General features: G+C 34.0%; 2 protein-coding genes across 2 annotated transcripts in view; one reads left to right on the top strand and one right to left on the bottom strand.

Moving 5' to 3' along the window:
* LOC120479332 (uncharacterized) overlaps positions 1 to 16060 on the top strand; it is a 42118-nt gene extending 26058 nt beyond the window's left edge. The window contains 41 exon segments of the mRNA XM_089119958.1: positions 511 to 555; positions 648 to 695; positions 740 to 853; positions 979 to 1026; positions 1553 to 1597; positions 1696 to 1743; positions 1884 to 1931; positions 2058 to 2105; positions 2900 to 2944; positions 3047 to 3094; positions 3228 to 3275; positions 3389 to 3433; positions 3552 to 3599; positions 3678 to 3725; positions 3818 to 3862; positions 3988 to 4035; positions 4124 to 4171; positions 4312 to 4359; positions 4461 to 4508; positions 4893 to 4940; positions 5037 to 5084; positions 5165 to 5221; positions 5385 to 5429; positions 5513 to 5557; positions 5705 to 5761; positions 5914 to 5961; positions 6067 to 6114; positions 6207 to 6254; positions 6361 to 6408; positions 7436 to 7600; positions 7731 to 7790; positions 8160 to 8207; positions 8535 to 8582; positions 8843 to 8890; positions 9471 to 9494; positions 9733 to 9780; positions 9906 to 9950; positions 10207 to 11743; positions 12438 to 12465; positions 12826 to 13464; positions 14273 to 16060. Coding sequence (XP_088976084.1) covers positions 511 to 555; positions 648 to 695; positions 740 to 853; positions 979 to 1026; positions 1553 to 1597; positions 1696 to 1743; positions 1884 to 1931; positions 2058 to 2105; positions 2900 to 2944; positions 3047 to 3094; positions 3228 to 3275; positions 3389 to 3433; positions 3552 to 3599; positions 3678 to 3725; positions 3818 to 3862; positions 3988 to 4035; positions 4124 to 4171; positions 4312 to 4359; positions 4461 to 4508; positions 4893 to 4940; positions 5037 to 5084; positions 5165 to 5221; positions 5385 to 5429; positions 5513 to 5557; positions 5705 to 5761; positions 5914 to 5961; positions 6067 to 6114; positions 6207 to 6254; positions 6361 to 6408; positions 7436 to 7600; positions 7731 to 7790; positions 8160 to 8207; positions 8535 to 8582; positions 8843 to 8890; positions 9471 to 9494; positions 9733 to 9780; positions 9906 to 9950; positions 10207 to 10292 — 2027 coding nt within the window. The 3' untranslated portion in view covers positions 10293 to 11743; positions 12438 to 12465; positions 12826 to 13464; positions 14273 to 16060.
* Positions 16061 to 20019: 3959 nt separating this feature from the next.
* Positions 20020 to 21156, bottom strand: fabp7a (fatty acid binding protein 7, brain, a). Its single transcript, XM_039672110.2, has 4 exons — positions 21006 to 21156; positions 20698 to 20870; positions 20446 to 20547; positions 20020 to 20316 (listed from the first exon to the last, which is right to left on the bottom strand). Exons 1-4 carry the CDS (start codon positions 21076 to 21078, stop codon positions 20266 to 20268), a joined length of 399 nt encoding a protein of 132 aa, XP_039528044.1. The 5' UTR covers positions 21079 to 21156; the 3' UTR covers positions 20020 to 20265.
* Positions 21157 to 27051: the final 5895 nt, after the last annotated feature.

Below are 27051 nucleotides of genomic sequence, written 5' to 3'. Positions count from 1 at the left end.
ATTTATCGAACTCTTGATATAATTTTATAGAGAAAAATTATATCGCGATAACTATCGTTATCGTTTTAATGCCCAGCCCAGCTATCATATGTTTTTACTATTACAGCTATCGAGATTAACGAATCATGAAAAGTTTTTAAAGTATTTAGATCTATTCCCATCACATAAAATGTTGCCATTTTGAGCATTGAGCAAGCAGATGACAGTCTGTTGAGACTGTTCACGAGGTTCGCGTTCAGGAATTCAGTGTACCAATAGGCTACACAGTGCTACTGTTCGGACTAGCCCTCGCTCCCCAAACTTTTCCAAAATGTGTGAATTTTATACACCGACTGACATTTATAGTCACTGGGGGACCATATACAGTCTAGGGGAGCTCATATTAATGTTAAAAAAAAAAAAACCCAGAAAGTTAAAATTTCATGTCAGGGGACCTTTAACTTACATTACACAACATTACATCTGCTATTTAAAGTTAAAATTCTAAAGTTAAACTCTCATGTTTTTCAGTACCTGATCAAACTAAAGACAAACCAAAGCCAGCACCAAAGAAAGGTACTCCAATTTATCAATAAGAATAAGACCCAAAAAATCCCTGGTCAGTTTTAAGATCATGCTAATGCTTTGATATAATCATTTCATTTTAGAAGCTGAAGTCGTCAAAGAAAAAGTAAAACCAGCCCTTGTGAAAAAAGGTTTGATTTATTGTTTTATCTGTTAATTTTACTTTATTTGTAAGAAAAAGACTAAAATTATGCTAAACAAATTCTTTTCCCCACAAAATAATTTTGCATTATTTTATTTTCAGAGGCTGAAGTTAAAGAGAAAGTTAAACCAGCCTCTGAGAAGAAAGGTAAAAGTTGCATTTTTTTCAATGTGTGATTTTTCTTTTCCTGTTTTAAAGAAGAAGAAGAAGAAGTTGAGATTCATACATTTAAGAGTTTTTACAGTCTCTAAATATTACCATTGCCATTTCAGAGGCTGAAGTCATCAAGGAGAAAGTTAAACCAGCTCCTGTAAAGAAAGGTATAGATGTCAAACAAATCATCCTGCGTATACTGTTGTTTTCCACTGTATGATATATGGTATACAGTGTATATATATATATATATATATATATATATATGGTATAACACAACACAATCCTATTTTATAGAGCCTGAAATTTCAAAAGAAAAGGCACCCGAAACAACAGGTATTCATATACTGTACAGCTTTTGCTAAATTCCATATGATAGAAACAAATCATGTTTTTTTTGTTGTCATCCCTTTTAGTCGAGGTTGCAAAAGAAAAGGTGAAACCAGTCCCTGAAATAAAAGGTTAAGCATCTAGTTCAAAATTCACATTTGTATCTTATATGACCTCTTGAGTTGATTTGACTTGATGCATATACTGTAGAAAGTTATGCCAATTGTTTGATTGTCACTTGTGACTGATATTTCAATTGTTTCTTGTTTTTTATAAATATGACAAAGAACATGATAAATTATATCATGAGAGAAGATGCAACAAATGTCTGCTTTTAACATTAAACTCTTCTTTGCGTTGCAGAACCTGAGATAATTAAAGAAAAACCCAAGCCAACACCAAAGAAAGGTTTTCTTACTTGCATTATTTGTGAAAATGACAATTTCTGTTGTAAGATAATGTTAAACGTATGCTTTCATTTCATATGTTTTGCCATACAAATATAGAGGCTGAAGTCATCAAGGAGAAAGCTAAACCAGCCCCTGAGAAGAAAGGTAATAAAAAATAAAAAAAAATGTTGTTGTTTTTTTTTACATTGTGTGATTTTTATTCGGTGTTAATGATAAATCTAAGATTCTATTCTTATGAAATGAAGATATTTTACAATCTCTATATAATATCATTGCCATATCAGAAGCTGAAGTCATCAAGGAGAAAGCTAAACCAGCCCCCGAGAAGAAAGGTAAAAAAAAAGTGATGTTGTTTTTTTACATTGTGTGATTTTTATTCAGTGTTAAGGATAAATCTAAGATTCTATTCTTATGAAATGAAGATATTTTACAATCTCTATATAATATTGCCATATCAGAAGCTGAAGTCATCAAGGAGAAAGTAAAACCATCCCCTGTGAAAAAAGGTTTGATTTATTGTTCTATTTGTAAAAAAGAGACAAAAATTATGCTAAACAAATTATTTTCCCCACAAAATAATTTTACAATATTTTCTTTTCAGAGGGTGAAGTTAAAGAGAAAGTTAAACCAGCCTCTGAGAAGAAAGGTAAAAGTTGCCTCTTTTTTCAATGTGTGATTTTTCTTTTCCTGTGTTAAAGAAGAAGAAGAAGTTGAGATTCATATATTTAAGATTTTTTACAGTCTCTAAATATTACCATTGCCATTTCAGAGGCTGAAGTCATCAAGGAGAAAGTTAAACCAGCTCCTGCAAAGAAAGGTTTGGATGTCAAACAAATCATCCTGCGTATACTGTTGTTTTCCACTGTATGATGTTTATTTATAACACAACACAATGCTGTTTTATAGAGCCTGAAATTTCGAAAGAAAAGGCACCCGAAACAACAGGTATTCATATACTGTACAGCTTTTGCCATATTCCATATGATAAACAAATCATATTTTTTTGTTCTCATCCCTTTTAGTTGAGGTGGCAAAAGAAAAGGCGAAACCAGTCCCTGAAATAAAAGGTTAAGCATCTAGTTCAAAATTCACGTTTGTATCTTATATGACCTCTTGAGTTGATTTGACTTGATGTAGAAAGTTATGCCTATTGTTTGTTTGTAGTCACTTGTGACTGATATTTCAATTGTTTCTTGGCCTTTACAGTATAAATATTACAAAGAACATTGTGGTAAATTATATTATGAGAGAAGATGCAACAAATGTCTGCTTTAACATTAAACTCTTCTTTGCTTTGCAGAACCTGAGATAATTAAAGAAAAACCCAAGCCAACACCAAAGAAAGGTTTTGCTACTTGCATTAATTTGTGAAAATAATGACAATTTCTGTTGTAAGATAATGTTAAACTTATGCTTTCATTTCTTATGTTATGCCATACAAATATAGAGGCTGAAGTCATCAAGGAGAAAGCTAAACCAGCCCCTGAGAAGAAAGGTAAAAAAAAAAAATGTTGTTTTGTTTTTTTACATTGTGTGATTTTTATTCGTTGTTAAGGATAAATCTAAGATTCTATTCTTATGAATTGAAGATATTTTACAATCTCTATATAATATCATTGCCATATCAGAAGCTGAAGTCATCAAAGAAAAAGTAAAACCATCCCCTGTGAAAAAAGGTTTGATTTATTGTTATATCTGTTAATTTTACTCTATTTGTAAAAAAGAGACAAATTATGCTAAACAAATTATTTTCCCCACAAAAAAATTTTTTACAATATTTTCTTTTCAGAGGGTGAAGTTAAAGAGAAAGTTAAACCAGCCTCTGAGAAGAAAGGTAAAACTTTACTTTTTTTAATGTGTGATTTTTTTTTTCTCCCTGTGTTAAAGTAGTAGTTAAGATTCATACATTTAAGATTTTTTACAGTTTCTAAATTTTACCATTGCCATTTCAGAGGGTGAACTCATCAAGGAGAAAGTTAAACCAGCTCCTGTAAAGAAAGGTACCGTATGGATGAGAATGAAATCACAATGTGTCTAATGTGTCTAAGTATCACATGGAAAAAAATACTGTTTTATAGAGTCTGAAGTTTCCAAAGGAAAGGCTCTTGAACCACAACCAAAAAGAGGTGAGTTTTTTTTTTCCCAACACCAGCAGATAATACAGTATGTACTTTAAAGAAAGCTAAAAATTTCACAGTAAACTAAATTATATTTTTAGAGGCTGAAGTCAAGGAGAAAGCTAAACCAGCCTCTGAGAAGAAAGGTAAAACAAATGTTGTTGTTTTTTTTACATTGTGTGATTTTATTTGGTGTAAAGGATAATCTAAGTTTCTATTCTTATGAAATGAAGAAATTTACAATCTCTATATAATATTATTGCCATATCAGAAGCTGAAGTCATCAAGGAGAAATCTAAACCAGCTCCTGCAAAGAAAGGTATGGATGTTAATGAAATCACTGTGTGTAATCTTGCCATCCTGCTGTATAGTGATTCAAGTATCACATGAAAAAATACTGTTTATAGAGCCTGAAGTTTCTAAAGAAAAGACTCCTGAACCAAAACCCCAAAGAGGTGGGATTTTTTTCAGATTTTTTTTTTCTAAACACAAGCAGATAATATGCACTTTAGTGTAACTGTGTAAATTGAGTTGTACTTTAATACTCTATTAAATGTATTTAGTTCTAAATATGTAAACATTTTCACAATTTCAGAAGCTGGAGTCACCAAAGACAAAGTAAAACCAGCCCCTGAGAAGAAAGGTTTGATTTACTTTAAAATGTAATAAAAATATTCTTTAGGAAAATACAAGGTAATGCTAAAAAAAAAAAAAACTTTTTATTTCATATCATCAACACTTTAGAAGCTAAAATCATCAAGGAGAGACCTAAGCCGGCTCCTGAGAAGAAAGGTAAGAGTTACAGTTATTTTGGCTTAATGTGTGCTTTCATTCTGAAGATAAAGACGAAACTCAAATTTACTCATATTAGATGATGATGATGATAATTTTTTTCTCTACATATTTTCATTATTTCTGAAGTAATCAAAAAGAAAATTAAACAAACTTCTGTAAAGAAAGGTATAGATATCAATGAAATTGTCCTGTATCTTCATTTAACTGTCGCTTTTATCCAAAGCAACTTACAACTGCTATATATATATCAGAGGTTGCATGCCTGTGAATGTGTTGTTTATTTAAAAAAAAAATTAAAAAAAATGTCAAAAAAATATTTATGTTGTGGATAGTTTTAAGATAATGCTAATATTTTAAATATTTTATATTATCATTATTTAGAGGCTGAAGTCGTCAAAGATAAAGCTAAACCAGCCCCTGAGAAGAAAGGTTTGAGTTACTGTTGTCTGTTATTAAATTGACATTACCCCTAAGCCCAAAGGTGTTCTTCATCTAAAAAAAAAATGTATATTGTCATCACTGTAGAGGCTGAAATCATCAAGGAGAAAGTTAAACCAGCTCCTGTAAAGAAAGGTATAGATGTCAATGAAATCGTCCTGTAATGATGTTGCTTCCCACTTAATTCGAATCAATGAATCAATGCTGTTTTACAGAGCCTGAAGTTCGTAAGGAAAAGGCACCTGAACCAGTGCCAGAACCTACAAAGAAAGGTATCAATATATAGTATAATCTATGCTTATCTTTTAACATTTGCCAATTTGAATACATACCTGAACACCATATGCATGTTAAGACCATATCCATATGCTGAAAAAAAAAAAAAATTTCAAGGTTTTCTCAGAAACAAATCCTTATTTCAAATCTCTTTTTCAGTCAAGGTTCCCAAGGAAGAGGCAAAGCCAGTCCCTGAAGAAAAGGGTACCTATATAGTTGACCTTTTAAATATTTTTTTTCCATTTAGTTAATTTGCTATCATAAAATTCTACTGCCATGTTTTACAGAACCCGAAATAACCAAAGAAAAGCCAAAGCCAGCTCCAAAGAAAGGTATTTTTTTTGTGTGTGTGAGACTGAGATAAATTCCATTTGGATGTTAGAATGAACTACAGCTATTTATAAGCTGTAACAATAACAATTTTCCTTAGTTTTGTGTTTTACATTTTTTAAATATGTTTTTCATCATCACTAATTCAGAAGCTGTAGAAAAAGCTGTCATTAAAGAAAAAGCTAAACCAGCCCTCCTGAAGGAAGGTATGAGTTGCTTCTATTTTTCCTGTATACTGTGATTATTCTAGCAAATCAAGTTTCAGCCTCCTGAAATAAGGTTATATCAGTCATCCATTTTTTTACCAAGCCATAAGGCAAAGAGGTTTTAGCTGTTATTATTATTATTGCTGTTTTAGAGGCTGAAGTCATCAAAGAGAAAGTAAAACCAGCCCCTGAGAAGAAAGGTTTGATTTACTGTAACAATCAAATTAACACAGAGCAGAATTTTATATCATGCTATACTAAGTTTTTTATTTATTCTGAATGTTATTATTTTATCATCATTATAGAGGCTGAAGTCATCAAGGAGAAAGCTAAACCAGCCCCTGAGAAGAAAGGTAAGCGTTACCTTTTTACATTAAAAAAAGAAGTATATTTTACATGAATTTATTTATATTCTCCAAATATTTTTGCATAATTTCCTTTTTAGAGGCTGAAGTCATCAAGGAGAAAGTTAAGCGAGCTCCTGTAAAGAGAGGTATGAATGCAAATGAAATCATCCTGCATATACTGTACGTAGTGTTGCTTTCTGTAATACATTTTTTTATAAAATTATCATCACATGAAACAATACTCTTGTATAGAGCCTACAGTCGCTAAAGAAAAGGCACCAGCACCAGAACCAAAAAAAGGTAAGTCTTTTTTGGAAATGTTGTATACAATTATACTGTTTTTGTAATTATATGTTCAAGTATAATTAATTTTTTTTACAATATTTATTCTCATTAGTAGTGGGAAGTTCGGATCATTTTACTGACTCAGATCTTTGAGTCTCGTTCAGCAAAATTAACTTAACTTGCGTACTATGCAGAAAGCATCCTGCATGATCTAGAAACAGGACCCCCCATTGGAAAATATACCTCAAATCTGAGCAAGCATGTCACGAGACAGTCGAACACGGTTAACCAACGCAGCAAGCCGGTATAGGAATGCGAAACTTACTGAAAAAACCCTGAACCCCCATCTGATATGACCTATGCGGCTGCATGCTTGCTGATGGGATATAACCACTGTTTCACTTCGAAAAAAAATAAAATACGGCATGCAACAGCATTTTCTGTTTTGATCAACTAATTTTTACTCCTCTCTGCACTTTACTGTTAAAAGACGTTAGTGTTAATAATTTGGAATACAGTCAGGAGCGACTTTCATGATTTTATTGCTGTATTTTTATTCAAATGTAGGAATTTTTTATTTTATATGCTGGAGTATGTAGAAATTTAAGTTAACAGTAGAACGACTGTCTTTATTTCATTAACATATGGTGGAATGTGCAGAAAATAGGTTTAAATGTTCAAAAATTTTCTTCTAGTCTGAGACTGTTGCATTTAATTACATTTTTGCTTGATGCAATGTGCATAAAACTAAAATATTAAAGCTAATAAAACAATTTTGAAAAAGAGAATGTTTAATTTGATTACATTTTAGATGATGGAATATGCAGAAAGAATAGAATTAGGCTGAAAGGTCTATGCTTTAGCATATTCAGGTCGTGCATCATGTTTTTGAAAAGTAACTTAGTAAAGTAACTAGTAAAGTAACTAATTACTTTTGAAAGTAAGTAATCAGTAAAGTAATTGGATTACTTTCTTGGAGAAGTAATCAGTAACTAATTACTATTTCCATGTAACTTGACCTACACTGCTTGTGAACACACAGATGATGTTGGTCTTATCGGTCTGGATTTGGAGCTCCTGAACTCCATCAACCAAAAACTGTCTCTTCTGGATTTAATGAGGAAGGACATTGGTGAAATGAAAAGTGATCTGGAGTCGACTCAAAATCAAATTACACTTTTACGGATGGACAACAGAACGATGAAAGGTGTTTCATCCATGCTAGAAATATTTCGAATTTTGACATTATCATACTTGTATTTCCCTCAATTATAATTTAAAGTAAAGCTAACATTACAAGTGATTTCTTGTTTACGTGCTGTTTGTATCTTTTACAGAGCTGGAGACTGTCAGTGTGAAAGTAAAACCAGAGGTCTCCAAGGAAAAAGCTAAAAAAGGTATCAAAATGTCTTAATTTCACAAGCTAGTCGTGAATTATAGTCATCGAACTACAGCTAAACAGGAACCAGACTGTACATACAAGTCTTATGACTATAGTCCTAGACTAAAATTCATGTTTGAGCTGTTTTAACTGAAAGCCACAGATATATCTTTAAATATGTCAGTGCCATTGTTTTGTCTCGGGATGCACACCAGTAATGTTTTTTACTAAGAAATGTTTATAAAAGCCACTTAAATGTCCTAATTGAACTGAAAAGGCCTAATCCTGGCTTAATCTAACCTCAGTCTCACAAGTTTTTATATAAAGTGTGATTCCCTCTTCAATGTTCACATGCTGCGAGTGAGTGAAACTTTTTCTTTTATAGATCGTGATGCTCTGATGAACGTTACTAAGGCAGCACATGTAAAAAAAGGTAATGGGAAATCATTTTATTATCCAACATATTATTTTACTTGTTTATTCTCAGGAATATTTTTTTCTTTTGGAAGTTGACACTTGACAGAGACAATTTTTTAATGAAATCAAAAGCTTCGTTAGAGCAATATCAGAATATTCTACATTTTTTACTTCTACTTTTTATGTAAGTCTGATATTCACTTTTTATCCATATTGTCTTTTTGTCAGCTCTGTACTTTGCATGTGTACAAGATGAGTGAAAGTTATTTCCAGCTCTCTTTGATCAGTTATGAAATGGAAGCTTGCATTCAGCTTAGCAAAGTTTTTCTTCTCTTTAACACAGAACGTGATGCATTGAAAAACGTCACTAAACCACCACCTGCCAAAAAAGGTATGTCAGAAAACTTCAGCAGATCATCATATAATATATATTTATGCTAATTGACAGAATTTCTTTAAGAAAATGTATGAATGCTTTGATTTTGTGGGCAATTAAGACAATAAAAAACTATCAGAAGTGCATTTTTATAAAAAAAAAATATATATATATATATATGTATATACATATATATATGTACATATATATATATATATATATATATATATATATATGTATATCCACATTAAAAATGAGTAACTTTTCTATGCTAGACAAAGAGTCTCCAAAAGCTAAGATCAGACCAGAGCCCGAAATGAAAGGTAAAATGTATTATTTACTCTTAAAAATGTATGTATTTTGTAAAAGCTCATCCTACACATTGACTTTCTCCTAAGGGATAAAGTAAAAAGATACATTGTTGTTTTTGTGTCAGTGTTTATTAAATTTAAATATTTCCTGATGCTAGAAATCATCTGTGAAAAAGTCAAAGTTAGGAACTTTTACAGAAAGATACTATGGCTGATTGCATAGAAAGATTATTTACTAACAGACTTTTAACAATGTTATTCTTCATTTCAGCAATAGTTCTGTATTTTTACACTCCAAGAATAATAATAATTTCATATTTTCACTAACAGAATGTAACATTAATAGTTGATAATATGATAGCCTGCTAATATCAGGAGTATAGAAATCTTTTCATCTACATACATACACGCTAAAAATATATATTTCTTATATATTTCAAATATTGATTGAGAAGAAATATTGAAAGTATTAATTCCACCAAGCAATCCAGCACATAATGAACAGGAATCCGCTTCCTGGTAAAAAGACATGCATGAAGTATGCTTTAGGATACCTTTAATACAGCTATTTTCCTTTTATTTATTTTTTTAGAACCTGAGCATGTCAAAGAAGAAGGTATGTTTTTTTTAGTCATGAGTGAATAAAGGCTTTTTATATTTTTAAAATCCTTGAGCGCCTTGGCCTTGTATGTTTTTAATGTATGCTTTTTTGTATTTGCTCGTTTTTCCAATTTAATTGTTAAGCAGTGGGTATAATGTGAAGTCCACGTATTCTGATTATGGGCAACATATTGTACTATTTACAACCCCTCCCATGTACATTTTAACTGATATTTTGAATGTTCTGTAATCAGTAGTCCAGCCAACTGAGAAGGAAGCTGTCATAGACAAGGAAGTAAAAGGTAAGATATTTTTGTTTGGACAGTATAACAATTATGTCTTTGGAAGGTTTCCATAAAACGTGTGTGTGTGTGTGATGTGTAAAATAAGATTAAAATAAAATATATATATTTTTTTTTTGCTGTAGGAGTAGAACCTGATGTCACCAAAGATATTCCAGAGATAGAGGAGGGTACGTTTTGTTTACGTTTTCACTATATCAAGTTTGTATTTAAGAACATGGTGAAGCTTTATCTGCATTATAATCAAACCATACAGTATGTGCTTGTTGTTTTTTTTAAAGCAATCACATTTTAATTTTATGAACCATCTTGACAAGACACATTTCAAAGTCAGAGACAAAAGTCTGCTCACTTTTTTTTTCCTTTGTATGTGCTATCCCAAAAAAATAATCGTAAAAACAGCCTCTAATTTTATTTCCACTACAGAGGACATTCCCTACTTCCAGTGTTTCTTTGTGGATGAGGATGATACTCAGTATCCGTTCTTCCCCTTTTCACCGCCGCTGTGGTGAGTCCAGCCAAACCTCTGAGTCTGACGTTAAACAACATGGCGAACACAGTGGAGGACAGACCTCTGAAGACTGAGGAACCTGCTAATGTAATGCAGCATAGAGGTTCACAGTAGGTCCTAAAGCATTACACCAACAACAACCTAGAAATGTGAAAGAGATTTGAGTTACTTCCTGGATTTCGAACTTCTTGGAAAACTTATTTCTCCAATTTTTAAAGTCAAGTCACCTTTATTTATACAGCGCTTTTTACAATACAGATTGTTTCAAAGCAGCTTTACAGTGAAAATAATGCAACAAAGTTTGTTGCTACAATAACACAGGTTGCAAACATTGCATTAAGTATAATCTTAAGGCTATCGGTCTTTTTATTGATACTGTACCATGGATGTGAGTATAGTTTGTCCAGACAGCACTGACAGGAAGTAACGAACCAACTTTCCTTTCTGAACACTGCAGTGGGGTTCAGGATACTAAGATCATACAATCTTTTATATACAAGGTACATTACCTCATTTTGATGGGGTGCTAATTCAAAGCATTCCACTGTTTTCTGTCAGAAGGAAGGGAGGAATAGATCAAGATATAATAGATTAAGAAATATGAAACAAATATTTCATGTATATTTTCTTAGTAACAACGTTTACTAAACCGTTTACAGACGTAACAACTGCACTGAGAAATAAGGGCTTTGGACAGTAAGCTCAGTTCCTCTGAATGTATAGATGTTTAGATTTCATAGATTATTTTATTTATTTTTTATTATTTATTTTTATTATTTTTAGTTTTACATACATTTTATTTAACACAGTTTGCCAATTAATCAAATAAGTTTATAAATCTATACTTCAGGCTCTATGAAACAAATGTTTCGTTCAGTGCTCTGTGTGAAGGAACACACTGGATTTTGCATAAAGAAATGAAACTAAACAGTGGTGCTTAATCCAGGAAAAAAAAACATCAAGGAAACTGCACTGTTTTAATCCAAGCGAATGTATTTCTCTTTACATTGCAAATGCTACCGCATTTTTCCACTGAACATTAATAGTTTATGTAGGTGAAAATGTGGGTCTTTTGCAATATTACATGGATAGACCTACCTAATTAACTGGAATTGTTATAAAAAATAGTCTGTATTGCACAGAAGATTTTTTTCAGTATGGGATAATATGATGTGCCAGATGAAATGTATTGCATGTAGGCACAGTGTTTCTCAGCACTGGCTTTGGTGGATCCCTGGCACCTGATTCTCATCAGCTCATTAGTAGAGCTCTCCTTTACTTGATTTAATGATGTTAGTGAATGTTTAATAGTGTGTACTAATGAGACTCCTAAAATGTGCTGTGCCAGTGGGCCACCCCGGAGCCATTTCTTTTATTGCTACTCTTTCCTGCAGGAGTTCAGCATGTGGCTCCATAGAGGATAAACAAATGTCTGTACAAAGATCTTCACAAGTATGTGATATTATTTTTTCTCTGCATATGCATACTATAGCAGTATTCAATTATAATGGAAATATGTCTTTTTTGACTCAGTTGAACCATGGTAGATTATGAATGATTAGCCTTTTCAAACTAGTTCCTTGCATAGAGTTGCTTTTAAATATAATTCAGAATTAATATATGTTCCTCAAAGATAATAGTTTTGCATGATGGTTCTATGTATTGTATCTAATCCAGATCATATTTAATATTATATAATTTATCATGTAATATTGTGTGTGCATCATGTGAGGTTGGGGGGTTGGTGTCTTTTGCATGGTTTTGCGGTCAGATATTCAAAATGACAAAAGTTGTGAAATGCATTATGTACAGTCTCTGTAAAAGTTATAGCCATAAACTGAAAAGATTTATCTATCAAGAGAATCAACAATATGGCCATCGATCAAAAAAGAGCCCTGTATGCAACTGTAAATGCCAATAGAACTGCAATGCAACTCTATCTGTAATAGACTCAAATTTTACTGAAGGTCGGATTTAAGACTTAGAAGAAATAAATGTTTGCAATTATCAGACCAATTGTTATATATATTTTTTTTTACAAAGCTATATAATTATTTTATTATATACAGACTTTTATGCTATTCACGTTTTTTTTTTTTTTTTATTAACAGCATTTCTGTCTTTTCTTTTCTTCAACATCACTCAGGCCATTATGTCAACATCCACTATCACCAGTAGGTGGCATTACTGTAATAGGCTCTCATGTTTACTGACTGGTCCTTTTGTAATTTTCTTATAAAAGTTCAAATGTAAACCTAAAATCAATTGCTAATTAACAACATATTAATCAGTGTATTCACATTCAACTATTTTTCACAATATTAAGTGATGCTACAAACTCCATTTAAATGACTGAAATATAATGTAGAGTGAAATAGCTACATTTAACTAGCTTTTTTTTAAATAATTGAGATGATTTTGAAAGATTAAGGATTCAGAAACATGCATATTTTTGTGATCTATCCTCCAAAAGCTGCCAAAAGTTCAGTGTGTTAACTGCATTGGTATGCTCACTCTGCTTTGTGCTATTCAAGGTTTCTGCCAGACTGCTATTCTGCTATTGAGGAAAAAAAAAACTTAAACATCTCCATGCCAACAGAGGCCATTCCTAACTGAGCATATTCTAAAAGTCCCTCTGCATGGTAAGCTATATATTTTATTATATACACACAGTAATGTTAAAAAGAAACACCCTTTTTGAATTTTATGGTTTTACATATCGGGACAATAAAAAAACCATCTGGTTTGAACAACAAAATAAAAACTATTATGCTATGATAATATGTTTTATTTATTTAACAAGAATAAATCCAAAATAAATAAGCCTTTTTAGGTACACTTTCCTAGTACCGGGTTGGACCCCCTTTTGCCTTCAGAACTGTCTTGGTTCTGGAAACATTCCTCAGAGATTTTGGTCCATTTTTTCATGATATCATCACGCAGTTGCCGCAGATTTGTTCGGCTGCACGTCCATGATGAGAATCTCCAGTTCCACCACATCCCGAAGATGCTCTATTGGATTGAGATCTGGTGACTGTGGAGGCCATTTGAGTACAGCGAACACATTGTCAAGAAACCAATTTGAGATTTGTGACCATGGTGCGTTGAAGACGACAGAAGACGGGTATACCGTGGGCATAAAGGGATGGACATGGCGAAACAACAACACTCAGGTAGGCGCTCTTCTGCAGACCTCATTTGTAACTAGTGGTCATTTGAGTTACTGTTGCCTGTCTATCAGCTTGAACCAGTCTGGCCATTCTCCTCTGACCTCTGGCATCAACAAGACCTTTTTTTGCCCCATTCGGATGCTCAGATTTTCTTGACCATATCTACAGTACTTGCCTAAATTGAGTTGCTGCCATGTGATTGGCTGATTAGATAGTTGTGTTATCAGGCAATCCTTTTTCAAAATGGATTGCATGCTGCTAATACTACCATTACTATTTTTAGGAATACTTATTTCCTCTCCAAGTTTAGACCACTCACCGAGTGGTCTGGGGTGTTCACTGATATGCTCAGACAAAAATCGCTGCAAAAGATGCTTTTCAACAGGTGTTTTACCATTCGTTGTAAAACTGCAGACCTATTTTTCTGAACGCCTTACAACCGTACATTCTTCGGTTGAGAGCTTGAATAATAGACACTCCAGCCCAGTTTATGGCGATAATGCACCTTTGCCAATTGCAATTGTAAAATACCGAACTTGTTCTTTAAGTAACACAGATGGCTGTTGATTTTCAGCAATAGAAGAGTTTGCAGATAGACATCCCTCCATTAATACAAATTTGAAACTGAAACCGAATGAACACGCATTCGTTTGAATCACTCTCTCACACTAAACATTGCTATCCATTATGCAACAAGAAAACTACTCTAAAATTAAAAGCAGTCCCAGAGTGAACCGTGGTCCAGTCCTGGAACAGTGCCTGATTACAATCTGCATTGTGGACTGAAATATTTTCTCTTCTGTGTTAACAGTTCCCATGGCAGACATGGAGGAGTGTCAGGGTTTCCCAGAGCCTCTTTGCCTCTTTTCTTTTCATTGGGGAACAACGGGGAGAGTTTCTTTCATGATGCTTGGCAAGAGCATAATCTGGCAGTGATGTCACTCCCAAACTCATTGGCTATTGGCTACGGAAGAACGGACTACTCTCGGCCCACAAAGAAGAGAGGCAAAATCAGCTTAAAGCTGAACCGTGGTTGGCCTACAGAAGGAAAAAAAAGGGAGAAGATGAAGGCAAGCATTCATGCTTCCTGACAAATGGCCACAGAGACTTGACATAGACTGAGGGGCTGAATAGACCCCCCATATCCTCACGCTTTTTTTCTCTCTCGCTCAGTCAGTTTGCAGACAAAATTAGTCTACACGGTAGTCTAGGCATTTTGGAAACACCTGTGGTGATCTAAAAGAAATGAAAGCTTTATTTTATTATATAGGTTTTACAATTCAGTTCCTACAACTAATGCTACTCAATGTAAATGCAGAGGAATCATTCAATACTCATTACAAATGAACATGAAATACTACAAATTCTTTATTATTCAACAGAAAATGCAAAAGTTACTACTTTTGTGTGAAAATGCCGTTTATATTTAAATATAATTTTTCTTCACATTTCATGTGCTCTATGCTAAAGTGTTACATTGCCCTAGGAACATTTGCAATTCGCTCACAAAAGCACCGAGAAATAGTTTTTCCTCCTACCTCATATCATTTCCATCACAATGATTTTGCAAGCAACTGCAAACATTTTGGGGAATGCAATTGAAATCATTGAATACAATTTTTCTCCTTCCTAATGTTTTTCAAGTGCATGCCAACCTGCTGAAAGAAAGCCTAAACTAAGCTGAAACCAGCCTAAGCAGGTTGTAAGCTGGATCCTGGATGTTCATCCTGACGAGCTAAAACTAGTCTCACCAACCCCTCCAAAACCAGCCAGCTAAACTAGCTATAACTGGTAAGACCAGCCAACCAGTTTTTTTCAGCTTGCAGGGAAAATTTTAGCCCAATAAACAATACCGAGTAACATATGCCAGTTATTACTTGTTCTGATTCAATGATTCATTCATTTCTGAATGACTCACTTATTTGATAGCTATATTGCATGGCTGGTTATAGAATAGTACAGATTACTGGAGCATATTTTGGCATAAATTCATCTGTAAATGGTGGAAGCAGCCAAACTGCACCAACATGAATACTGTAGGTTACATGAACCTCAAAAACTATCCAAATATACATGGTGAAGAAAAATGCAACCCAGTTGCTTTCAATAACGGTCCATTTGTGTCGTTACTTTTTCCAATTGCTCCCAATGCAAAACGGTTCTCATCACATTATTTTATTATATTTAAGTGAAGCTGCCTGTCTCAGTGTTTGCCCTGGCAAAACTGCATTGTGATGAGTGGTTAATCATTTGTTTCATTAATCAGAGCAAGTTGCTCATGAGTCTCGTGCTGTTAGGTCAGCCGTGACTTTGTGAGTGCAGAGAACAATAGCTCATTACTTTCCACTCCAATTACTGCGCTTTTGTGACTGAAACAGTCCATTCACAATCTGCTTCACTGTTAGACTGAAGCTGTCGTGACAACCATGGGTCACGATAAACCGTCACTGTACAAATCTGGAACACACTGAATCGTGCGAAATATAATTATGAGCTTTAGCATCCCCCGACTATTGCATACAGGGTTATTAAAGGAGTAGTTCACTTTAAAAAAAAAAACTTTTGCTGATAATTCACTCACCCTCATGTCATCCAAGATGTCCACGTCTTTCTTTCTTCGGTCGAAAAAAAAATAATGGTTTTGATGAAAACATTCCAGCATTTTTCTCCATATAATGGACTTCATTGGGAACCAAACGGTTGAAGGTCCAAAAGAGAGTTTCAGTGCAGCTTCAAAGGGCTTTAAACGACACCAGACGATGATTAAGGGTCTTATCTAGCACCCTTTGAGTCATGACTCGAAAAAAGATTTGTTCATTTTGCTGAACGAGTTTGAATAGGAGAGTCACGAACGTTCATCACAGAACAGAGCAAGGCGAGCATTTGTGCTTGTAAAACTTAATCTTTTTTATTTATTTTTTAAATGAGCGATCGTTTCGCTTGATAAGACCCTTATTCATCGTCTGGTGTCGTTTAAAGCCCTTTGAAGCTGCACTGAAACTCTCATTTGGACCTTAAACCGTTTGGTTCCCATTGAAGTCCATTATATGGAGAAAATCCTGGAATGTTTTCATCAAAAACCTTAATTTCTTTTCTACTGAAGAAAGAAAGACATGGACATACATGGGGGTGAGTAAATTATCAGCAAAAGTTTTTTTTGAAAAGTGAACTACTCCTTTAACTAATACCATAAAGAAAATGTTGATTGAAATAAAATAAAATAAACATGAACTGCTGTTTATTTTGTAATTATAGCCTCATATTTGAGTGTATACAATTGGTTGTGACAAATTTTGGCCAATAACATCACACTATAGTCTATGAAGGATCTGAACATGGTTGGTCAAATTGATCGAATGATGCTCCTACGTAATGACAACACAGATTATAGGATTAACTTTGACCCAGTTGTGGAGAGTTCAAGTTGTGGAGAGGTTACTGCCGGTCATCTTCATAGGCCTGCACGATCATTCATAGCATTATATCAAACAGACACGGGTTGTTCTTCTCACAGACATTTTCAATACAGATGCAGATATCTCTGGCTTGCACTGAAGGGTCTTTTAAATAGACATTTGCCTGTGTTCAAACTGCTCTAGAAGTAAACAAACAGTCATTCAGGACTTCAGACAGCCTTTTTCTCATGCGCAGCTCTGCAATTCAATGAGTTCTCCATCTGAAGTGGGCGCTTGAAAACGCTAGAACAGTGAAATAGTTCAATAATCTGGAAACAGATTAAGTTCAGTCTTCTCGGATATGACACGAGTGTTGGCCATCCGCTCCGTGGATTAAGGCGGCGTAGCGTCGACTCTTAAAGTCAAAATCTAATCAGACTGGATTATGTGTAATGAAACTAAATTACATGTAAACAAATCAGTATCATGTGGTTATAAAACATAATTTCAATTAATTGAATATGAAAATTAATTGAAAACCAAACTGACTATTATGCATGATACCAATAATGTTTTGAAACGAAGGGCTGGGTTGGTATTAGAGCATGCAGCTAATGTGTAGAAATATTATCAGAGAAAGAAAAACCCTTCGCATCTCAGACTGATTCCTTCAATGCACAAATTACATTTAAATAATAATTAGCACATTTGCAAACTTGCAAGCAATTCCGAATTTTGCAAGCAAACTGTGGATTTTTCACTTTATTTAAATATTCACATCTTTAATTCTATTTGCACTTTCAATTAGTTCAATTATTAAATACCGGTAGTTCTTGAATAGTTTTAAATTATGTTTCTGGAAATTGTGTGTGTGCACGTGCTGTACATGCAATTTAGAGATTTGTTTGAGTGACATACTGTATATCAGAACTATGAAAACTTCAGTTTCAAACCAACACTAAAAAAAAGTTTCTGTTTTAAATTTGTAAGTACAATCAACTTGGATGTTTAACCCCTTAGCTGTCGCCCCCCTTTTTGAGAATGGGGGTTAAAATGCACTATTCAAACTTAAATGGTTGTAATTTAAGAATGCTTTGGAATATATACCCAAGTTTGGTCTTGTTTTAAAGAAAACACTTCAAAAAATGAAAGTATGAAAAAGTTATGGAAGTTTAAATTTACAGTAAATTAAATATACTGTACTATATATTTTTTATTTTATATAAAATATATATTTTATAAAATATTTTTTACTCTAAAATTTCTATAAAATCAAAGCCATACATCTTATCAAGTTATGTTCCAAATTTGAAGTTGATATCACAAAAATTGAAGTTCCCATGAGATTTTGTTTAGGCGTAGTACCAAAAATAGTAGGGGTGTAACGGTACACAAAAATCACGGTTCAGTACGTACCTCGGTTTTAAAGTCACGGTTCGGTACGTTTTCGATACAGCAAAAAGAAAGAAATGCCAGAGAAATTTCCTATTTATTTAAAGAAAAAATATTTTTAAATAAGTGTGAGTTTTCCTAGATCTTGAAACTTTCAGGTTTATAAATGGGGGTCATCTTTGAAGGATGAACAAATAATGTTTTGGTCATCACATTAAAAATAACATTTAAATATATATTTATTTATATAATATTTGAATTTTGAAGTGCTGGAAAAAGATATGTGAAGTACTTGAAAGCATTCCACCATTCCAGCCAAACTGGTTCCAGTTACTATATTAAATCCATGGTGAATGTTGCTGGTCTGTGGATGAAAGTATTACTAGTTCATTCACGGCACAATGTTTCTCCTGGTTTCCATGACAGCGCTGTTTGATCTAATAGAGATCTACGGTTAATAACGGAGAAATGTGAATGCTTCTCACTAGATCTCGCAGCGATGTTATTACCTCAGTGGCGAATTCAAATGTTTTCTTTACCGGATCTCTTAGCGCTGTGTAGTAACAGTGTTGCTTGATCGAGATCGGCTCGCGCTGCAGATGTTGCTGGTCCGAACAGATAAACGATCCATGAAGCACAGTAGCGCAGTTTCGTTCTGCTTTCATTACCCTTGCCATTTAATGTTGCGCAACGTTGTGCACGAATTTTCACCGCGTCAGCACGAATTTTGCCGGCAGTAAAAATGGTCCAAGCAATCGTTCGGTTTGTATGCGTACCGAACCGGAAGCCTCGAACCGAAACGGTTCAATACGAATACATGTACCGTTACACCCCTAAAAAATAGCCACCGGGTGCCATTGAATTCCATTGAATTTAGTTGTATACATTCTGCCTTAACAAATTAATACATTTCTGTCCAAATATCAATTCTGTCACAAAATTTGGAACCTTGAGACTCAGACCTTTCTGACAATATCAGTTTTGTCAAGATTAGAAAAGGTTTTGATCATAAATTATGAAATATAATGATGCCCAAAAGGGGAGGAGCCTGATAAAATAAGTACCGTTTCTATGGTAACGCAACGCTCAATTATAAAACAGTTTTCACACGATGAATTCTGAGTTTATAAGCTTTCAAATGATACCTAATTTATGATAACTACTAAAATATGTGATATAATAAAAAAGGCGATAAAAAATAATATTATATATTATAGAGGATATGAAATATAAATATTATCATTTTTAGAGGGTAATATTGTGCTATATTTTTTTATTATTTATTGAAAAATACTAGATTATATGTTTATTATGAACTTTTAGCATCAAAACAGAAGTTTCAATGATTAAAAGTGGGTTCATCGACTTTTTGTGACAAAGGTCAAAACTCCTGTTATGATGCAGATTTTTTGAGGTGCACTCTTGTCATAAATTCATCAATTACTCTTCCTACATAATTTTTTAACACAAAACAGGGGTAGAATATCTATTTAGAAGTCTTAGACCTTTCCAACAATATATAATTTGTCATAATTAGATTAGGATTTAATAGAAATATAGTGAAGTAAAGTTAGGCGTCCCGGTACCGGTTAAGGGGTTAAGCAATTACAACTACATTAAATCTGGAATTAATGTAAATCTACATTAAATCATTGAATCTGGTTTGACATTTTGATTAGCTAAAGCAATATATAAATGTTGTACAAACAGAAGTTTTTACAGTGAATAAGAATGAAGCATTTGCATTAGAAAGTAAGAAACAAACAAACAATCAGTTTTTGATCAAGTGTATATTTCATTCAATTTGACACAAATGCAGGCCTCAGTTATGTAGTCCACCAACATTAATGACATTCTGCAACATTCAGAAACAATTAACAATGTGCATTTTATATAAAAGGTCTTACAAAAAATGTCTTAAAAAGGGGAAAACTCTCAGTTCAGGATACAATGTAAAAATTCCCTTGTAATATTGTCAAGTTGCCAGGGTTACACTGAAACATCTATCAGACTGACGTTATGCCTTTTCATATGTGCGGACAGCCTGAACGCCCTCAAAGGTCAAGGTCTGCAAACAGCAAAGACGAGGAGAGCACATTTAGGAATGTTAAATATCCATGACACTGATTAAGAAGAAACAACTTCAGAATTACAATTCTAAACACACACACACACACACACAAGTAATGCTGCTTACCATAACCATTTTGCCATCCTTGATTTCTCTGACAAACTTAGTCTCCTTGCCATCCCACTTCTGAACGTGGACAAGATTGTCTCCTTCCAAGGTTACAGTGGACTGAAATGAGAAAAGTTGTGGATGATTTAAACAAAAAGTATTGCCTATCATTTGTGATCAAATTCGTGGAGAGTAAAAAGAGACCCAACCTGCTAAAATACGTCAAATCGCTTTGTAAAACTGATTTTAGATATGCTGTGGAACACAAACCTTTACATGTCTGTCATCTGCTGTGGTTTCGTCAAACTCCTCTCCCAGTTTGAAAGAAATCTCAGTGTTTTTGAAGGTGCTCAGCGTCTTTACCACAACTTTGTCATCCTCATGACTGATGACAATTGTGGGTTTGGTAACATTCCCTACTTGCCTAGTGGCAAAACCAACACCTGTGGAACAAAAGAACAAAACTATTTTAGTATTATATAAACTGTACAGAAAATACAATCCATTGCACAAATAGGCTGCACTAGTGGGATGTTAAAAGGTCCTTCAGGGAAATCAAATCTTATTTTTTTACTTACCCAGTGATTTCATGTATTCATCAAAGTTCTGGCTGTCAACCAGTTTCCAAGTTGCACAAAATGCATCAACCATTATGACAGTTTAGAAGCAGTGATCAAAAACGCTTGGTCCTTGTACAGCCAGAGAGTTCACAGCGTCTGCGGACTGCAAAGCCCAAACTAATTAATACTGTCAGGGAGGCAGGGCTTTAGGGGACGTTTGTGCTGATTGGATGGATTTTTATCTACTCAATCTGTGATTTGTTGAAATACATGGCGAGAAGTGACACTGAATTTTCAATAGACTAATCCAATAATGGGTCTGGGATTTTGCTTTTGAGAAAAGATTACAATGTTAATAATGACTTTTTATCTAATTAATCATCATCTTAATAGTGTCCGAAATAATAAGGGGTAAAAAAAAAAAATGCTTGCAACATGTGGCATATTGCACAGTAGAATATAATGATAAATAATTTTAATGCAATTTCAGGTCAGTGTGCAATGCTTTTATCTTTGAATTATACATGCTTTCAGAGCTAGGCATCTCTGTGGCATTTTTGTGAGAAAAATACATTACGGGGCCTTTCATCAATGCACAAAGAAAATGACTGATCTAACAGTAACTCTCAATCGTTTTGTAGTTCATCACAGTGCACCAATGATCTGTAGTATGGCAAGCTAAATGGACATTTAGCTACATTTCATTTTCCAAAAGGCTACAAAATACAGTATTCAGGGACTGCCCATCCCTGCGTGTATGTTTGTTAAGTCAACTTTATACAGTCAACAAGTGCTCGTTGGATTTTATTTATTATACATTTTGAAAAGACAAGAAGAACAATGCACCAAAAATGTGAAATATAGGTTTGTAGGCTACAAAAACAAAAAAAAAACAAAAAAAAAAACGAATAAGAATAATGCTTCAGAATCAATAATGTATATTGTAACAATAGTTACAATCTGACTTGTAGATATCTTCAATACATGACTAGTACTGTACAGGAAGACAAGGGCATTCAATGCTAATGCGGCTTGCCATAGTAGCCTATAGAGACGCGTATGCACTGTAGAATCCTCTTCACACAATAAATTGCACAGCATTGTAAATCTGTAATAAACTGCTATAAAGTCCCGTCAAATGAATTGCTTGGAACATTTTGTTATTAGCTACATATTGTAACCAAGTTGACTATGTTGGTACAGCATTGGGCGACTCTTCATGATGAAAGATGTCTCCCTCCAGGGGTCACATGAAGGCACAGACAGCATCAGATTTAAAATGTCAGGTTATGTTGCTCTTTCATACAATTAAATTATTTTAGTTTTTAATTGGCTACTTCCTCTTAGGATTGTCTGTAAAAGCCATACACAATAAAAGAAAAGCTCTCCGGCAAACTCTAAAAAAATACTCTATAAATAACGTTTTACTGTGATTGGATCAGCGTAGAGAAAAGTAAAAGCTATCACGTGATCCCTTCATCTGTTGCCTGGGCAGTGGGCACCTGCAAAAAGAATTTAAGAAATTATCATAAGAAAATGAGAAATTAATTACCAGTACCACTAAACCGAAAATAAATGAAAAGAACAAGAAAACTGTTAGGTGTATTTATTGAAACGTCATCGTGACCAATCAGAGGACCCGTCCATTTCATCAACTTTAGTGATGACCGCACTTCTTAAAATTAGCCACTAGATGGCAGTCGTGTTACATTGGGCGCATGCGATTGCATGCAGTTTACCCGAGTTTACCCTATGAGTGTACCGCAGGCTTTCGAGTTCCAGGCAAGTCATTAAGTACATTTTCCGCCAATATTGTACAAATGCTTTATTATACACTTTATTAATGCTTTATTAATATATATTATACAGTTACAAATGCTTTATTTAGAGATTATTTAGTCATTAAACTTTCAGCATTGCCACTCACTGGTGTGTGTCACGTAATAATATGTCATTACACTCTCCTAAATGTATGAATTAAAAGAACAACATAGTGCCATCTCATGACAAATTGCCAATAGGATAGGAAGGACAAAATATCATGAAAGCACCACCCAACAAACAAAACGTTTTTACAACTTTTCACAACGTTGTATTTTGGTTGGAAAAATAGACGTTTAGAAGATGTCAGTTTAACATGCATTCTTAATCATTACATCTTAAAGACATCTTCTAAAAGTCTATTTGACATCTGACAGGAAACACCTTGTGTGAAGACCATCCGAAGGTTAATGACAGAGTTTTAAATCCTGCTACTTTTTAGCCTGATATGCTTATTAAATGTTTGCCCATCACAAAATAGTATAACTTTATGTGTATAAACAATATATTTTATATTTGTATCAAATTCACTAGTGTCCCACATTAGGAAATGTGGTTTCCAAATCCGGGACAGTATCAGCCTAATGTGGTACAGTATTTCAATGAGTCAAAAATGTGTTGTGGGGCATGTTTTAAGCATTTTTTAAATTTTATTTTAATGAAAATATGAATAATGTTTATATTAGACAAATCTTAACTAAAGAAAAAATTTCACCTAAGGCATTGATGAAATGGAAACAGAATTGTCATGACCTTTTTTCTGAATCTGTGGTCAGATATTAAAGGACCCCTGACATGAAATTTTCACTTTCTGAGGTTTTTTTAACATTAATATTAGTTCCCCTAGCCTGTATTTGGTCCCCTCGTGTCTAGAATTTTCAATCGGTGTAAACCGAGCTATTTTTCTCTTCTCTGCAGCTCAGACGTGCTGATCTTGAATCTCCTCGTTATTACGTCATAACGAGGAAAGGTTACCTCCCCTTTCTCTGCTTTGCCCTCCCGGAGAATTTGGCTCGCCCATGAGAAAATGAGCTGGTACAAACACGTGAGCGCGATTTGAGTTTTTCTTAGAGAAATAGCTTTGAGATTTGAGTTTTTCGATATCATGGCTTGCAATACAAATTGAACACAAAAGTATTTTTTAGTTCCTTCATCCGAGCATCTGAAGAAACAATGGGTTAATTTTATTTTCTCTGGATATGCTTTGAAAAAAATAATATCTCCATTTAGTGGTGTTTAGCGGCATCTATACAAACTCAAATCAAAACCAAATACCTGATTATGTAATACGTATGGAAATATGTTTTTAGCTGACACTTAGAAAACAGTAGTTTATTAAAAGGTCCCGTATTATGCCACTTTTCACAAGATGTAAAATAAGTCTATGATGTCCCCAGAATGTGTATGTGAAGTTTCAGCTCAAAATACCCAACAGATCATTTTTACAGCATGTTTAAATTGTCAATTTTGGGGCTCAGAAAAACAGGCTGTTTTAGTGTGTTCCCTTTAAATGCAAATATGCTGCTGCTGCTGCCGACACAGGGGGCGGAGCTTCATGAGCTCACGCACGGAATGATGATAATATCAGAAACTCTCAGTAACGGTGTTCATTTCGAGTCGGGCAATAATGCCTACAGAGTCAGAGTGCTGTATAGAGATGGAACAGGTAGTTTAGTAGTTTAATTACGGTTATTATAACGTATTTGTTATCTGCTTGTATGTACTGTATCCATTATTTATTAATAGCCTAACGTTACAAGTCTGCTGTTTCGGACCGGGTCCGAATGATGATCTACTGAGTTTAAAGGAGAACTCTGGCGCAAATGAACCTTTTGGTCTAATAAAACATCGGTACGTAGTCAACCGTTCTCTGAGATTTGTTTTCATGATAATCGAATGTAAAGAGTTTTATCTCTAAAAACTGTTTAGCGTATACAGTAACGCTAGTATATAGGGGCATATAATAAGTAAAAAGAAATCGCTAGTTTATACCACTAACAAGGCTCAAAATAGCCCCACACTAACAGAGTTACATAATGAGTGTCCATACATGCAAAACAAAGCATTGAGAACTTTGTAAGTGTACGGACCATTTAATAAGAAGATACTTTATAAAGACAGTCCACTTCGTGTATACAGGCGGCGCCATCTTATAAAAACAGTCTCGACAAGTCAAACCACGAACGCCATTCATACAGTTCAGAAGGTCGCTGAACTTCACACAGTTCAGCTCACTCAGCACGACGTTCGTGGTTTGACTTGTCGTTGACTTGCGTTTTAAAAAGACAACAACCGTTTATTTTTCGTTTTTCAGTTACGGCTTAAAAAAGATAGATGATAATATGCAAATCTGCAATAATGGAAACGATAGATATGAATGATGATGATGACTTGATTGGTAAGCTTCTATTTTGAAAGTTTCTTTCTTCCCCTTTTTCACAAGTTTTGCCTGGTTTAGCCATAGGGTTTAGCTTCAGTTATGAATTAAAATGTGTTTATTGCAACTAATGTAAACTCTAGAGATGCAATTTGTCATTAAAATTATTTCAAATTTCTTAATCTATAAGTGTATGTTTACACAGATGATACACCTTACAGTACCCAATCTTTGGGGTAATTTATGTCTGTATAATGCTGTGCTGGCAAACGGCCATTACTTTTCTGCCAATCAGAGCGCATGTAACCGCGTCGTGACATCACGGGCGAAGATCCCTGTAAGCTAATTAAACTCTTCTAATACCAACTTAAATTTAATTGTGGTTAATTTCTTGCTTTATAAAACTTTTAACAAGGACTATTCAAGTTTTCTTCCATTTGAGTCCTCTACACACATTGCATCATCATGGACTCTCTCAATTCTGGACAACAGGGAGAAAAACTAAAACTGAGGTCAGTTATTTGTCATGTCATAAGCCCAAAACAACAATGTCATGAGATTGTGTTACATAAAAGTGAGAAAACTATGCCAACCGTGAAGCTTATTGTGATTTCTCCTTTAGCCATGCCCTTTGCCTTTGTTTCCCAATAATCCCAAAAATGAGTCTCTCCCCCGTTCATTCTTAGTACAGAAGGCAAATTCACCCTCAAAAGTACAGTATCTAAAAAAAAAAGGCTTAAAATCCTGGAGGAAATCACATGATCCCACTTAATGTTGAGCTGACTTTAGTCTGTAAACCTCATTGTCACCACAAACCATAAATCCTATAACCACTCCCTTGTTTGTCCAAATGTATTGCCAAAGAAGAGGCCTGGTTGTAACCATGGTGCTTATGAGTTTAGTGCGAATATTTAGTGTCATTAAAAAAAGATTGATGTTCATGGCATGTAACGTTTACCTAATACACCAAGACAAGCTGTTTCTACAAAGACTTTAAGTACTACATCAAAAGTGCACCCCGCACACTGAGAACCAAATGTTTATTTTTACACAGTTTGTGGCCCTGTTATTTATGCAAGATGTTTGATGATATCAAACATGTGCTATTCCATAAAGTCACACACAATTAGACACCGCAAATTTATATATGGTACGTTTTAACGCAATCGGTATGGCAGAATGTTCTGAACTGACAGAACTAGACCCTGCTGTTTTCAATTAAACTGGCAGGCTGAAAGGTATGTCCGGCCACCTCAGAACTTACAGTCAGCCAAGCAAGAGTAAAAGATGAGCTTGGCTGCACTTACATTTTAGATGTGTACTTTCTAGGTTTTCCAAGAAAAAAAATGGAATTTAAAACAAAAATAGGTTTTTAAAGTTTGTCAGGACAACCTCAGTGGAAAAATCTTGACATTTGAAGATTTAGGCCGTATGAAGTTTGAAAACAAGATTTTATTTTATTTTTTTTTTCAGTTTGAATGTTATTATTGTGTAGTTGCATTACTGTTGCTAGGGTGTTCTGAGTTTTTGCTATGGTGCTTTGGCTGGTAACTAGGGTGTTTCTGTGCGGTTCTCTTTCTATTCTCTCTGCAGTTGCTAGGGTGGATAGATAGATAGATAGATAGATAGATAGATAGATAGATAGATAGATAGATAGATAGATAGATAGATAGATAGATAGATAGATAGATAGATAGATAGATAGATAGATAGATAGATAGAAAGAAAGAATTATTGATGACTAACAGTGATGTTTTTATCGGTTTATATTGGGAAATAAACAATATACCACTACGGTAAGTTAAAAAAAACATTTCAACCAGTTTACTTTGAGACATCATAGTGTAATCATGTTGGTCTCTGGTG

This window comes from Pimephales promelas, chromosome 15, assembly GCF_988280905.1.
Source record: "Pimephales promelas chromosome 15, fPimPro1.hap1.1, whole genome shotgun sequence".
Lineage (NCBI taxonomy): Eukaryota > Metazoa > Chordata > Actinopteri > Cypriniformes > Leuciscidae > Pimephales > Pimephales promelas.
The sequence above is the reverse complement of the archived record's forward strand: the minus strand, read 5'-3'. Positions and strand labels throughout refer to the sequence as shown.

Coding starts and splice junctions, on each gene's coding strand:
- fabp7a (XM_039672110.2), bottom strand. CDS start 21,078: ATGGTTGATGCATTTTGTGCAACTTGGAAACTGGTTGACAGCCAGAAC. Junction 20,871..21,005: donor TGAATACATGAAATCACTGG/GTAAGTAAAAAA, acceptor TTTGTTCCACAG/GTGTTGGTTTTGCCACTAGG. Junction 20,317..20,445: donor AGGATGGCAAAATGGTTATG/GTAAGCAGCATT, acceptor TGCTGTTTGCAG/ACCTTGACCTTTGAGGGCGT.